At 44.5% G+C, this 15,509-nt stretch overlaps 1 protein-coding gene across 1 annotated transcript in view; it reads right to left on the minus strand.

Annotated features, from left to right (window-relative positions):
* ITGB8 (integrin subunit beta 8) overlaps positions 1–15,509 on the minus strand; it is a 145,903-nt gene that overhangs the window by 65,044 nt on the left and 65,350 nt on the right. Inside the window, exon 3 of the mRNA XM_088457356.1 lies at positions 4,098–4,272. Coding sequence (XP_088313482.1) covers positions 4,098–4,272 — 175 coding nt within the window. The remainder of the gene's footprint in view (positions 1–4,097; positions 4,273–15,509) is intronic.

A 15,509-nucleotide genomic window follows, 5' to 3' on the forward strand; every position in this document is an offset into this window, starting at 1 on the left:
GACACAAATTCTGTTTAAAGATTTTAGGAGTTATACCAGGTGTAATATCATACAGGATAATCATTTCAAAATGGTAAAATCAGATTTCAGTGGAGTAACTCTTTAAAAGACCAGAACGATATTATTTTTATTTGACCTCTATGCACACATAAGATGCACCTGATCCTCCCTATGTGCGGGGCTACAAAGAGGCTCTGATGGAGAAACACCACTGCTTCATTATGGTCACAAAGTGCCCATGTTTATGTATGCAATTACTGAATGAAATGCCCTGTCACAAATATTCCTACATAATGCTGATGGCGGCCACAGACCTTATAAGCACTTATCTCTTTTCGCCTGCTCTCAGTGCTCTTGTCTGGCCGCCACTGACGTGCCTGGTGCGGGAAGCCAGAGGCTCCCAGTGCTCTAGTCTGGCCACCACTGACGTGCCTGGTGCGGGAAGCCAGAGGCTCTCAGTGCTCTTGTCTGGCCACCACTGACGTGCCTGGTGCGAGAAGCCAGAGGCTCTCAGTGCTCTAGTCTGGCCACCACTGACGTGCCTGGTGCGGGAAGCCAGAGGCTCTCAGTGCTCTTGTCTGGCCGCCACTGACGTGCCTGGTGCGGGAAGCCAGAGGCTCTCAGTGCTCTAGTCTGGCCACCACTGACGTGCCTGGTGCGGGAAGCCAGAGGCTCTCAGTGCTCTAGTCTGGCCGCCACTGACGTGCCTGGTGCGGGAAGCCAGAGGCTCTCAGTGCTCTAGTCTGGCCGCCACTGACGTGCCTGGTGCAAGAAGCCAGAGGCTCTCAGTGCTCTAGTCTGGCTGCCACTGACGTGCCTGGTGCAGGAAGCCAGAGGCTCTCAGTGCTCTAGTCTGGCCGCCACTGATGTGCCTGGTGCGAGAAGCCAGAGGCTCTCAGTACTCTAGTCTGGCCACCACTGACGTGCCTGGTGCGAGAAGCCAGAGGCTCTCAGTGCTCTAGTCTGGCCGCCACTGACGTGCCTGGTGCGGGAAGCCAGAGGCTGTCAGTGCTCTAGTCTGGGCGCCACTGACGTGCCTGGTGCGAGAAGCCAGAGGCTCTCAGTGCTCTAGTCTGGCCACCACTGACGTGCCTGGTGCGGGAAGCCAGAGGCTGTCAGTGCTCTAGTCTGGGCGCCACTGACGTGCCTGGTGCGAGAAGCCAGAGGCTCTCAGTGCTCTAGTCTGGCCACCACTGACGTGCCTGGTGCGGGAAGCCAGAGGCTCTCAGTGCTCTAGTCTGGCCGCCACTGACGTGCCTGGTGCGGGCAGCCAGAGGTGCCCGTCCCCTTCATCTCTCCACCTTGCCTACCTGACAGTCAACCAGACAAGAAGCGCCGCCTCCTACACAAAATGAGGATGAGCTAAATTGAGCTTGGCAAGTGATTTTTTATTTTTAAAGGCTTATAGGTGGGGTTGATTGGGTTAATGGGTGATAGGGGTGAACGGGTTAATGGATATTTTAGAAGGAATTGATGGGTGCTGGGTAGGGGGGAAGATTAATGGGTGCTGATAGCGTGGATGAAAATGGTAAAAGGTGCTGGGAGGGTGAACTGATTGATGAATTATTGGAGAGGAACGGGTTAATGAGTGCTGGGGGGGTGAATTGATTAATGGATTGAGGGGAATGTGTTAATGGGTGCCGGGTGGAGAGAAGTTAATGGGTGCTGAGGTGAATGAGTAAATGCATTCCTGGGGGATGATGGGGTAGAGGTGAATGGGCATATTGGACACTCTGATTCTACAATAATGTTTAGTAGATTTACAGACAGGATGTGTGCTGTGTATATGAGAAATGACTCCCCCCTGGACATAGACTTTGGTTCTGATAAACTACTGGCACTGCGAGGTATAATTATAAATGATTTCCTTATTGTCCGAGGTCGGATAATACATAAATGACTTTTCAATAATATTAATAAACTTATCTGAAATAAAGACACAAGACAAGAATGTGGCGTTCAAAAAATGGTCAGCTATTTTTAATAAATGCATGGAGGCAGAAGAAAGAACAGCCAGCTATTCAGTGACCAACCACAACTTGCAAGGGTCATCCGTTCCTTTCTAAGCAAAAGGGAGGTATCTGTCATCCATAACAGTGCACGGGCAGGGCCGCTCAGACAAGAGGTGCACCTGACCCCAGTAGGGTAAAATCAGCCGGAATTGGTATGAAATACCATCGGCCGCATGGCCAGCAGTTGGATTCCCGTCAGCGGCAGCCCGACAGAAGCAGAGTGCGACGCAGCTGAAGCCCGACAGCGCTGGAAATCCCGATCGTGGATAGGTAAGTATCCACTAACCTACCCCCCTAACCCTAACCCTCCTTAGGGGTGCCTAACCCTAACTTTCCCCCCAAGTGCCTAACCCTAATCCCCCCTCTAAGTGCCTAACCCTAACCACCCCCTTCCCCGCTGCCTAAACCTAAGTTCCCCGGGGGGGTGCCTAACCCTAAGTCCCCCCCGGGTGTGCCTAACCCTAACCCTCCCTCCCCCTAGCTTAACCCTAACCCTCCTGGGGGGGTGCCTAACCCTAAGTCCCCCCCGGGAGCCCTAAGCCTAACCCTCCCCCCCCGCGGCTGTCCGCTCGCGGCGCCCGGCATCACTACGATCGTGATGCCGGGCGCCGGTCTCCCGGCATCGGGGAAATGCGGGCGTCTACATCTAGACGCCCGGCATTTCACCCTTGCCGGGATAAGACAGTCGGGAAGCCGGCTGCCGGTATTTAGGCAGTCGGCTTCCCGATTGCCTCCCAATCAGCCTACCCGGTGTATTGTAGGGTAGCGCACCCCCAGACTTCCCACCGTTAATGAAAATAGATGTCCATAGATTTATACAGTTAAAAAGAAAATGGTGGCCAGCAGCAGGCTGGGGGGAAGGGTGGGGGGGAGCGACGGGGGGGTACAGCACGGAAGCTGCTGGAAGATTAGCTTGGCGTAGTCACATGAGACCATGCCATGTAAGGGGTTAATATAATTTACTCTGCTATGGCGACAGAGAGGGCAATCAAGCCTAGTTGCCAATACAGATTTCAGTCGGTAGACTCAAACATTTTTATAACATCTTTTATTTTTAATAAATCTTGCATTGTTGCATTGTTATTAAATACTGTGCTGTGAAAAGAGTGAACGTTGCATTCTTTATAAAATAAATCTTCTCCACTTTGCATTCTCTAGAAAAACCCTGCAGCTGTGTATTCATAACCTCCATTCAAGGTAACTTCCGCCCTCTCAAAGAAGTGTTTAGTAGCTCTCCTCAAACTGGGGCTAGTGAAACAAAATATAAGATGTTAGTGCTGGTCTGGCCAACCCAGGTGCTGGGGAAATACCCGGTGGATACCACTGCACACAATAACTACACAAATATTGTGCCCATATCAGTGTGATTTTATGTATATGGTTGGGGAGAGCAGGGGCATTAGTGTGAAGCAGGCTTGCCTACCCTCCCGATTTAGTTGGGAGCCTCCCGAATATAGTGTGCCGCTCCCGACCCCCCGGAAAGGCAGGCAAACCTCCCAGCTGCGGCCTGTCCCCCCGTCTACTAATAGAAATCCCCGCAGCGGCGGGGGGGACGATGACGCGATTCGCGCTGAATTGCGTCATTGCAGCCCCGCCCCCTGCTTCACAATGCCACAATGCCTTTAATTTTGGCATTGTGAAGAGGGGGCGGGGCCACGATGGCGCAATCGTGAGGCTCCACCCCCAATCCGGCATCAGTGTCTGGCCACGCCCCCCACAGTATGCAGGCATTCAGCTCCCTCCCGGAAGGAGGGAGCTGAATGGCGGCAAGTATGGTGTGAAGTTTTGCTTATAGCGCTAAGAAACCCTGCTCTGATAATACAGGACACTATCATTCAACAACCAGAAACGTTCTGTGTTTTAGCACAATTCCCCTGTCCTGCCCTGACCTGCCAAAAAAATGAAGCTTTGACCAGCATGACTAATTTAGGGGAATTTAAATGCAAATCAGCAAGTGTAGAATGACTGTTTAATGCTGTACAGATAAGTAGTGTAAAAAGTCCCGTTAACACCAACAATTTAGCAAGAGATCAGACATACAATATAAAACATATTCAGGAATAAAGGTTACACTGCAGCACTAACCTGGTCTAAGGTGAACAGACACTTCTGCTGGTGTCACCTGACTGCTTGCCTCCTTGCTACTCACAACCTGTAAATGTACTGACGGACTTTCTATCGAATCTGCTCTGCAACTCTTGGATTTTAAATTCAAAACAGTGTCGCATCTTTCGCTCTCTGCTGAATTCGCCATAAAATCCTGTTAGAAGACAATGAAAAGAAAAGCAGTGAATAAGCAGATGGGTTTTCAAACTTCTCAAAGGGCTGGCCAAGCATGCTGCTTCAGCAGGAAGCATTAATGTTTAATATCATTAATTACAAAACAGATTTTGTAGTTAAGATTTTATTGCAATACTAAATAAAGAAGCTTGGGCTCTGCGGTTAATTGTAATAATGAAACAATTATATTTAGTAACATTTTGCTGCTGGTTAACATGGACTACAGATGGAAAACCATTAATAAACTGATAAGCAGAATAACTTGTATCCTTTCCTTGAATGTCAGAATGAAGCCCTCTTTACATTCAGGAGTTGGTCATGGATTGCTGCCATATTTCTAAAAATATCTGCACATCTGAAGTTAATTTGTGCCTATGTAGCGGTAGTGTATATCACAGTATTTTTTGTTTTATTCATATTGCATTCAGACATTTATAATAAAAAATAAAATAAGGGGGAGATAAATCAAACAGTGTAAAAAGTGAAGAATTGGTGAAGTCCCTATAGCAAGAAATCGGCTTCCCTTATTATTTTCTAGAATGTACCTGATAAATGACATTTAGAAGTTGATTATGATATCATATGCTCCATACTGTCTACAATGGCATCTAACCTTTGATTTCTGCAGCCCTGCTGCTTACTTGATGTATTATGGAGCTGATACAGACCCGCTCGCTAGATGCTTTCGCTCGCTCCCAGTATATGCTAATCTAGCGCACGCCCAGCAAGGCAGGCGATCGCTCGGCAAGGCATTAGCACGCCCACTATGTCTTGGCATGCAATCACTTTGTGTATGTAGACGCCCACCAACCATTCATAAGACGCCCACTTGCGCACGTCATCTCCTGGAAGTGCATGAAAACATTGGTACATTGAGCACCATCGGATGTGCTCGCAGGGCTTGAGGTTGACTATACCTGGCCGCAGGCACTGCGATCACTTCAGTGTGAAATACAACCAGGTGACGTGTACTATGACGCTGCCTGTTAATTATGCATACCTCTGAAACAGCGTTAAAACACACGGGCACGTCTGGGTTTGCACCTCCACTCCCCCGTTTCTAGTGGCCAGCCCCTGTCACCACCCACAAACGGCCTCTCCTGTCACTCTTCAGCTGGGCTGTCTATGCTGGGCAAGCGAGCGCTTCCCGATCTTTCGGAGTGGTTTGCGCACATGCATTGCGATGCATACGCATATGCAGATTGCAGATATCGGCCAGCTATGAGCGATCGCATCCTAGTGAGCGGGTCTGAATCAGCTCCTATGACCGCTGATGCAGCAATGTTTATAATCCATGTCCTTATCCTGCGATGTTTTGTACTGTAAGTCACTGTTTTCTTCTATTGTTCATTTTGTTTATGTACTTTGTAATGTGCTGCGAAACCCTTGTGGCGCCATATAAATAGAGTGTAATAATAATAATAATTGCACATTGATAATGATGACATAATAATGATGATGATGATGATGATGAAACCAAGCGTGTTGATAGGAACGATGCATGCAATGTACAGTAGGTAAAATTATGCCCGACTTCATCCGCCCTAGTATGTTTACAGAGATGTCCAATGATATTAAAAAATGTTTCTTATTTCTGATATTTTGTTCTTTTGGGCTTATGGGCCGTATTCAATTAGCCGCGATAAGCCGTTTTTGGCGAAAAGTTTTCCCCATATTCAATTCCAAAGACTTTCCGCCGGTGCAAAAAGTCTGCACTTTGTAACCAGTGGAAAAGTTTCGCCTCTGAATGCAAGCGAAAAAAAGTTTAGAATTGGGGGTTTGGGGTGCAAAGTTGCGGGAACACCCCTGCAGCCTTGGGACAGTCCCCCAAAGGTAAACTGCGTCAAAAAAGTAAAAAAAAATACTTTAGATCACCCAAAAAAATTACTTTTGTTTTGGGGTGGAAAAAGTTCAAAGTTGGGGGACAAACTTAAAAACTAGCGAAAAAGACTCCAAGGGATCCCCCCAAGTATGCCCCAGGTGTTATTTTGATTGCAGGTGTTTGCTGAAGGTGTTTTTTAAAACCTCACTGTTTAACCATGCTTGCACCCATTTTCATGTACCCCAAATTTGCTGGGACGACTTATTGTTGCAAAAAAACCCTGCTAAATGCTATTCTTCACCACTTGTGCAAAGGCGCTAAATAGCAGCAATTGAGAGCATTTAAGCTCCCCAAATACCTCCAGCAGGGCTATTTGGGGGTATCCATAGTGATCCCCCATGTCAGTGCATCTTTTGGGGGGTGTCAGGCTGATTTCCCAAAATCTGACAGAACTTTTCGCCTGTTTGAGTTTCGCTGGGACGTGTTTTCGCGTCCTTTGGAATTGAACAGGGCGAAAAGCGGCCGCGTGCACGGAGAGTGTTTTCTCCTAAAACACACGATGTAGCCGGAAAATCCGGCAGGCGAAAAGGACTGGACTTTTCATAGCTAATTGAATATGGCCCTTAGTGAGAGGACAGGAGAGGAAAAGCCACTACTTCTATCTGGACTGATTATCTGCTTATTGTCAGCCCAGTTTTCATCCAAATTATGTGATGTCGTCCAAATCCATCCAGTGGAAGGCCCAGAACAGGCTCTGTGGGTCAAAGTTCTGCCCGGAGTACTACACCATGAGGTGCGACAGGACCCCAACCACTTTATTAGACATCCCAGACCAATTGCCACCCCCTCTGTGAAACTTGCATCCAAAATCCATCCAGTGGAAGGCCCAGAGAAGGCTCCCCAGGTCAAAGTTCTGCCCAGCTTACACCAAAGGGAGGTCCAACCAGGCCCTTAACCCCCTAGTATATCTTCTGGGATCCAATGTTACTATGTGAAGTTTTTGTCCAAATTATGTAATGTCGTCCAAATCCATCCAGTGGAAGGCCCAGAACAGGCTCTCTGGGTCAAAGTTCTGCCCTGCGCATTCTGACGTGAAGTCAGACCGGGACCCCAGGCCAATTGCCACCTCTCTGTGAAGTTTTCATCCAAAACCATCCAGTAGAAGGCCCAGAATAGGCTCCCCAGGTCAAAGTTCTGCCCGGTGTTCCTGGGTCAAAGTTCTGCCCAGGAGGTCCAACTAGGAGCTTAACCCCCTAGTATGTCTTCTGGGATCCAATATTACCACTCTGTGACGTTTTCGTCTGAATCCATTCAGTGGAAGGCTCAGAACATGTTCCCTGGGTCAAAGTTCTGCCCAGAGTACACCGAGAGGTCCGACTGGTACACGAATGCCCCTAAAACCTGGCTAGGATCTAATTGGACCACCTTGCGTTGGTTTCATCCCAATCGGTGCAGGGGTGTTCAAATGCATAAACAGACAGACAAATAAACAAACAATCAGACCAATGAATTTTATATATAAGATAATATATCCTGTAATTGATATTTTTGGGAAGAGGAAGGAAGGGAAGTGATAAATAAAAGCTTTCACTAAATGAGTTTTTTGCTCTGCTCAAGGGATTGTAGATGTTATTTAAACACAAATGAAGATGTCTAACAAATACAATACCTACAAATATGTCAACCACAACCATCTTTATAAATATGGTTTCATGCATTCAATTCCTTACTTACACTGTTTTTTACATTAACATATAATTAAGTTGAATTAAAAAAAATGGTGCTTTAATTTTTTTTATTAATAAACCAAAATTTCAAAACGTATCATTTTGTGGGTTGAACCAATATTCAACCTATCAGTTTACTAGAATCTAGAGTTATCACAAAGGTGTGAGTGATGTCAGATGAAGTCAGTCTGCATTCTCATGAATAAATATCAATTCCCTAAATGGCTGTTGTCACTATGTGTGTGTGTGTGTGTGTGTGTGTGTGTGTTTGTGTGTGTCATACTTATTGACTTTGTATAAGTGCTTTCCAGGAGCATCCCAGAGAGTTGCTGCTGCAGGCCAGTTCGGGGGGCGGAGCCGCACTTTTGCCGGGTTCGCGAGGAGGGGTGCACCGCCCCTCCTAGTGAACCCACGAATTCCCCAATAAATCTGCCCATCCTGCCTGCTTCACTAAGAAGTGGGCAGGGTTCAGGAGATCTACCTACACTTCGGTTGGCGCGCGGGGCTACCCAAAAAATTGGGATCATCCCGCGACTTCCGGGAGTGTAGGCAAGTATGGTGTGTGTGTCATTAAAAACTGAAAAGTACACAATAACTTTTTACAGTTAGCAAACAAAAATAAGTCTAAAACTAGCACACCCCCCAGAGAGAAATGCTTCCAGATTCTACACCTGTTCCACATGTGACCATCTGAAAGTCAAAATGATTACAAAAACATCTGTGTAAGTACAAATACAGGACACAAGTACAGTACAGTATGTGTCCTTTATTGAACTGCTGCAGCACAGCCCTCACTAATTTGTGGCTGCATTTTGTCAAACACCGCACTTTCGTAAAACTTCACAAACTATAATGCCTGAAACCGCTGGAATAAGTCACAGCTACAAGGTGTCAAAAAGCCACACTATAATTTAAAAGGACACTTACATCATTATACAGGTGCTAATGTAAAACAATGCAGTGGAATGGGAAAATGTTTTGTTTTTGTTTGAATTTTTTAATTTACATTTGTTGTCTAAAACCACCATGAGGCAGAAATTTGTCACAAGCTTACATTTTATAGTTTTCTTATTATAGAAGTTAGTACGCGTCTCATGTTTTTCAAAGATATTCTCATCTCATATTACACTTGTCTAGGTAGCAGAGTGACTAAATAGGCCGACAAGCAACTAAATGATAGGGAATGAAGAGTTACCCTAACTCATGTTCCCCCAAATCCGTACTGAAATCCACACATACCAAGGGTCTCAACTCGTGGTACACCAAACTGACCTAATTTTTCTTTTAACTCTGCCCTTTCACTTGCAAAGTTACTTTATGTCCTTAATATTCACCAGGTTTTCATACCCCTGACACATCTTTGCCAACTGGCCTCTCTGCCCACCTGCTCCTCCTCCCCCTTCATCAAAGAAAACCTCTACACAAGTCAAGAAGATATTTCCTCATGGCAAATCCTACACATCCCACCCACCTTCTCCTACTCTCCCCAGTACAACCTCAATTCATTCTTTCCCATATCTGAGGACGATCTGAGGACGATGTCTTGGCACACATCCAGGGGTGCCGAGAGGGGAGGGGGAGCGGGTACAAATTACCCGGGCCCAGACTTGCTGCAGGGGCCCGGGTCTGGCACTGCCCCCCTCCCTTCTACATCACAGGAGCCCTGTGAACTGGGCTGCAGTGGGAGACTGCTCGCAGCTGCTAAGCAGCAGCTGGAGCAGCCGCCTATGATATGGGGGAGCTGCTAAAATGTTTTTTTTTCTGTTTTTTTTCCCTAAGGGTGCGTGGCCATGCCTCCTGCAATTAGGCCACGCCCCCTGTCAACCGGGCCATCATCTCACTCTACCACCTGCCCTTTCCTATTGCCTCCAAACTTCTCCACTCAGTCTGTCCCATGCATACCCACCTCTAGTTCATCCCTCCACCCACATATCTCCACATTCCCATCCCTACCAATCATAAAAACAATCATGTGTCACCCTTGTCTATCTCTCTAACTAGCCCTAATTTCTCTCCTCCCCTTAGTCTCCAAGCTACTTGAGCAACTTGAGTACAAACGCATATCTCACTTTCTAACTTTTCGCTCCGTTCTCGCCTCACTCGAATCACTTTTATTTATGCTGATGACAGGCAAGCCTTACTCTCCTCCCCTGACCTCACCACTTCTATTTTACCTTGTGTAACCAGCTCTCTCTTTGCCATCACTACATAGATGTGCCAATGTTACCTAACGCTCAACATGTTCAAAGCACAGCTTCTCATCTTCCCTGCTCCCAGAGACACCATCTCCATTCAAATTGCCAGAATACGCCCTTCTCTTGCCTAAAATGCTACTAAAACACTTATCCATTCTCTCATCATCTCCCACCTTGATTGCTGCAACCTCCTAAGTGGCATTCCCCACACCCACCTATACTCACTTCAATCCATTTTAAATACAGCATAACAATGTTCTTACTCTCTATTTGCTGCACCACTGAGCAAATCCCCACAACAGCTTCAAATAAAGGGGGCTGTGCAATGGGGATTGACCATGTAGTCTCTTTACAGTGTGGATAAAAATCATTTGACCTCTGTATACTGTGGTTGGTGATTATGGGATCTGTGGTACTGGATATGGATAGACATCTTAAAGCCTCTGTATGTAATATACTGGGCAGATTATATTGCCCAATATACAGTGTCTTGTAAAAGTATTCACCCCCGTTGGCTTTTTACCTTTTTTGTTACATTACAACCTGTAATTTTTTTTTTTTATCTGAATTTTATGCGATGGATCTGCACAAAGTAGTCTAATTTGGTGAAGTGAAATGAGAAAAATATATATAAAATAGAATCTTTAAAAATAAAATTCTAAAAATTAGCATGTGCATATGTAATCATCCCCTTTGCTATGAAGCCCCTCAAAAGTTCTGGTGCAACCAATTACCTTCAGAAGTCACATAATTAGTTAAATGAAGTCCACCTGTGTGAAATCTAAGTGTCATATGATCTGTCAGTATAAACACACCTTGTCTGAAAGGCCCCAGAGGCTGCAACACCACTAAGCAAAAGGCATCACACCATTAAGACCAAGGAGCTCTCCAAAAGTGTCAGGGTCAAAGTTGTTGAGAAGTACAAATCTGGGTTGGGTTATAAAAAAATATCCAAATCTTTGATGATCCCCAGAGCACCATCAAATCCATCATCATCAAATGGAAAGAACATGGTACCACAACAAACCTGCTAAGAGAGGGCCGCCCACCAAAACTCACAGACTGGGCAAGGAGGGCATTAATCAGAGAGGCAGCACATAGACCAAAGGTAATCCTGAAGGAGCTGCAGAGTTCCACAGCAGAGACTGGTGTATCTGTGCATGTGACCACAATAAGCCATACACTCCATAGAGCTGGGCTTTATGGAAGAGTGACCAGAAAAAAGCCATTACTTAGTGATAAAAATAAGAAGACATGATTTGAGTTTGCCAAAAGACATGTGGGCGACTCCCCAAATGTATGGAGGAAGTTGCTCTGGTCAGATGAGACTAAAATGTAACTTTTTGGCCACCAAGGAAACGCTATGTCTGGGGCAAACCCAACACATCCCATCACCCCAAGAACACCATATCCACAGTGAAACATGATGGTGGCAGTATCATGCTGTGGGGATGTTTTTCAGCAGCAGGGACTGGGAAACTGATTCAAGTCAAGGGAAAGATGGATGGTGCTAAATACAGGCATAATCTTGAGCAAAACCTGTTTCAGTCTGCCTGTGATTTGAGATTGGGACGGAGGTTCACCTTCCAACAGGACAATGATCCGAAGCATACTGCTAAAGCAACACTCGTGTGGTTTAAGGGGAAACATTTAAATGTGTTGGAATGGCCTAGTAAAAGCCCAGATCTCATTCCAATGAGAATCTGTGGTCAGACTTGAAGATTGCTGTTCACAAGCGGAAACCATCCAACATGAAGGAGCTGGAGCAGTTTTGCCTTGAGGAATGGGCAAATATCCAGGGGCAAGATGTGGCAAGCTCATAGAGACTTATCCAAAGCGACTTGCAGATGTAATTGCCGCAAAAGGTGGCTCGACAAGGTACTGCCTTTAGGGGGGTGAATAGTTATGCACGCTGAAGTTTTCTGTTATATTGTCCTAAATGTTGCTTGATTCACAATATAAAAAAACACAACTTCTCAATTGTAGGCATGTTCTGTGAATGAAATGATGCACACCTTCAAACAATACATTTTAATACCAGATTGTGAGGCAACAAAACATGAAAAATGCAAATGGGGGTGAATACTTTAGAAAGGCACTGTATAATATAGGCAGTCTAGACTATCATACAGACGGAGGATGCTGGGGAGTTGAGGTTGTGTTGATTAGGGGGCTCTGATTCAGATTCTCCACTGAAGCGCCTCTATCAAGGTCTCTGATCAAATCACAAAGAAGTTTTCTTTCTAAAAATGTTTAAAGCTTAAGGGGCCGATTTATTAAGCCATAAAATTCAGTCAATCTTCCAAAAAGTGTCATTCTCTGAAGACTGATGCATCTCTGAGCATCAGAGTTATTTTAAAATAAGAGATACAGCAGCAGATAACCTCTCTTTACACGTGCAAAAGCAGTTCCCATAGTGGAAAAATGCCCAGGTTGCCAAGCTCTGAGAAGCTTAGATGTTCACAGTTTTGCCCCATTAGCTAACACCATTTTTAGAGGCAGCTACATTATAATAATAATTTTTGTAAACTAGCGCATGCACATGTACAGCCTGATGGCCGCGCATTCGCATTAAAGAAGACAGGCCTGAGTCTGGAAGAAAAGTAAGAGATGGGCGTTTTGAAGTTTGCGTTGCATGAAGTTGAGAAAGCTGCGTGGCAGAGTTTCAAAAGTGTCTGCACAACAATATTGGGGAATTGCAAGGCCAAAAACTAATCAGAAATAGCGGGCGATCTTCTTACGTCTCACAAAGCAATGGGGTGCAATATGTCATCAAAGGTTCATTACCTGGACTCTCTTTTTTTTCCAGAAAACATGGGTAGCGATGAACACAGTGAGCACTTTCATCAAGATATTTGTAACATGGAAAAGCATCAAAAAGGCAAGTGCAGCCCCAATTTGCTGACTGACTACTGCTGGACTCTTAAGCTGGGTACACACTGACAGATATATTGGCCAATCATTTGATCGGCCAATATATCTGGTGCCCGTTGGCCAGTGTGTACCAGCTATATGTCTGTGAAGATTTATGTCTGCAGATATATCTGTCCATCTGGCAGTGTGTACGGGCGGTCTACTGACCGCCCGTACACATGCAGCAGAGGCCGCGGGGAGGAGGGCAGGACACACCCCCTGGCCAGAAGCAGATGATGGTCATTCCGTGTGTATGAACGACCATCATCTACAGATCTATCTGCAGATCACTCGATCTGCAGATATATTTGTGCAGTGTGTACCCACCTTTAAGAGACATTTCTGAGGCAAAGTACAGCAGAACATCAAATGAGGCTACTTTTAACATTACAAGTTTTGATCAGCTTTTAACAAGTATTTAAATATCTGTTTTTGATTATTTTGTTTTCTTTAACTTGCATGTTAGTCAAAAACATTACCTGATAGAGAAATGTCACAAACATATTTGAATTCAGCACAATACTATAAGAATCACACAAAAAAAGTTCCCAGTAAATAGCTCCCCAAAAACATTCCAAATTGCCGCAGTAGACGCGATATAGAATGCAAATTTTCAGCGCTTTAACTTAATAATAAATATGCCTCTAAAAATGTCATTGTAATATAGATGGAAATCCCCATTAACTTAATAAATAATAAAACATCTGTGGTGAAAAGAATTAATATGAAGATAGAATGAAAGTTCTTTGTGTTCGTTGCACACTACAAATATCTGCTCCATCTTACGTAACAGGATAACTGACATAACAGTGTTAAAAATAACATACGCTCAGTAACAAAAATATTTCCCAGAGGCAGCTGTTCCAAAACATGACCTCACTGTTTCTAAAGAAGAAAGTAGTGCAAGTTTAATATTGAAACTAGATGATAGTATAAAGATTATGGTTTCATGTGAAAAGATAAAGAACATCAGTTTTTCCACATGTGACTGATATAACTATATGTAAATAAGTAAATGACCTCTGGCTGCACTTTGATAGTGAACGCTTAGAATATATATTGTAAAAAAAAAAAGAAAAAGAAAAAGAAAAGAACAAAGAAAATTAATACAAAGTAAACGAGGGACTGCCATTGTTATTGCTACTGCGCAACTGTTCATTTTTTGTAAATATTTATATATAACAACATGTTTTACAAAGAAGTGAGAAATAAATCACTGAAAAGCCCCTAATTAATGTGCTCGCCTGTTTATGACATCTGTGCATTTTTAAGCTGGCTTTGTACAAAAGGAATCTCAGACGCAGCGCTACTATGAGGTGAAAATGATAATAGTTGTGACTTTTCCTGCAATGTCCATGCTTTATTTAAAGGCTATGTTACTGTATAGTAGTAATGACATATTTTTATTGTAGTTTGTGTAACTCACAGTTAATTCCTTTGTTCTGTTGTTGATAGTATACAGGAGGGGTGGAACAAATCAATCTATTTGCTTAGGAACCTCAGAATAATAGGGCAGCCCCTGCCTGTCTCCAATACACAACAGCGCTGTCCATATTACAGTGTGAATGAATATTATTCAGTACAGACTGATCCATGAGGCATGTCATAGGTTCCTGGTAAATTGCAAGTCTACATTCTCATGAAGATACCATCCTCCACTGTGTACTGATGATCAGTGCACTTTAATGCTGGGTATACACTTAAATGACAGCTGATCCGCCATCCAAGAGGCTGATTTGTAAATTGTAAGCTATACAAACTTACCAATTGGCTATTCGATATGCCTGGCCTGCAGGGCCGGTGCAAGGTTTCCGGGCACCCTAGGCAACATTTAACCAACCACCCCTGCTCCCTCCAATTCATAATATACCATGAATCAGTCTCCGCAGTTAAATAACATGCCACACAGCAGTGCCCCAAATTCATAATATACTATATAGAATATTACACAGAGCACCAAAATCATGTACCTCATAACACTGCCACAAATTCATTATATTCCACTCAGCCATGAATTATGCCATTCTTTTTTTTTGTGGACTCAGCGGCGCCCTTCAGTGGCCGGCACCCTTAGGCGGCTGCCTAAGGTTGCCTAATGGTAGCACCGGCCCTGCTGGCCTGACATCACAACTGGGAGGTGGGTCGTACCAATATCTGCGAGATATATCGGTATCGGCTGTGTTGCAGGGCCGACCTGATATGTCTGTGATCAACATCGTTCAAAGACATACCGGGAGTACACATCCGCTGATGAACTCGCATTATATTGTTCGCCAATCAAGTGAACGATATATATTGATAAGTGTGTATCCAGCTTAAGTTTAATGTTGTCAGATACACATAATTGAGAATATTCAATAACACTGCAATAGGTAACAGGGGATACTTAAGATTACTGTGAAAAGGAAAAATTTGCATTACAGATGTATATTTACTAGTCAACCAAAAGTGCAACCAAACAGGCTGAGCTAATTGTACATGTTCAAAGCAGCAATTGCATTGTATATTTTGTTTCACAGGCCGCTGTAATAGAAGTTGCTTCTACTGTATATGAGTTTAG

The sequence above is a fragment of the Taudactylus pleione genome, unplaced genomic scaffold (genome assembly GCF_031769625.1).
Source record: "Taudactylus pleione unplaced genomic scaffold, aTauple2 ptg000758l, whole genome shotgun sequence".
Taxonomy (NCBI): Eukaryota; Metazoa; Chordata; class Amphibia; order Anura; family Myobatrachidae; genus Taudactylus; species Taudactylus pleione.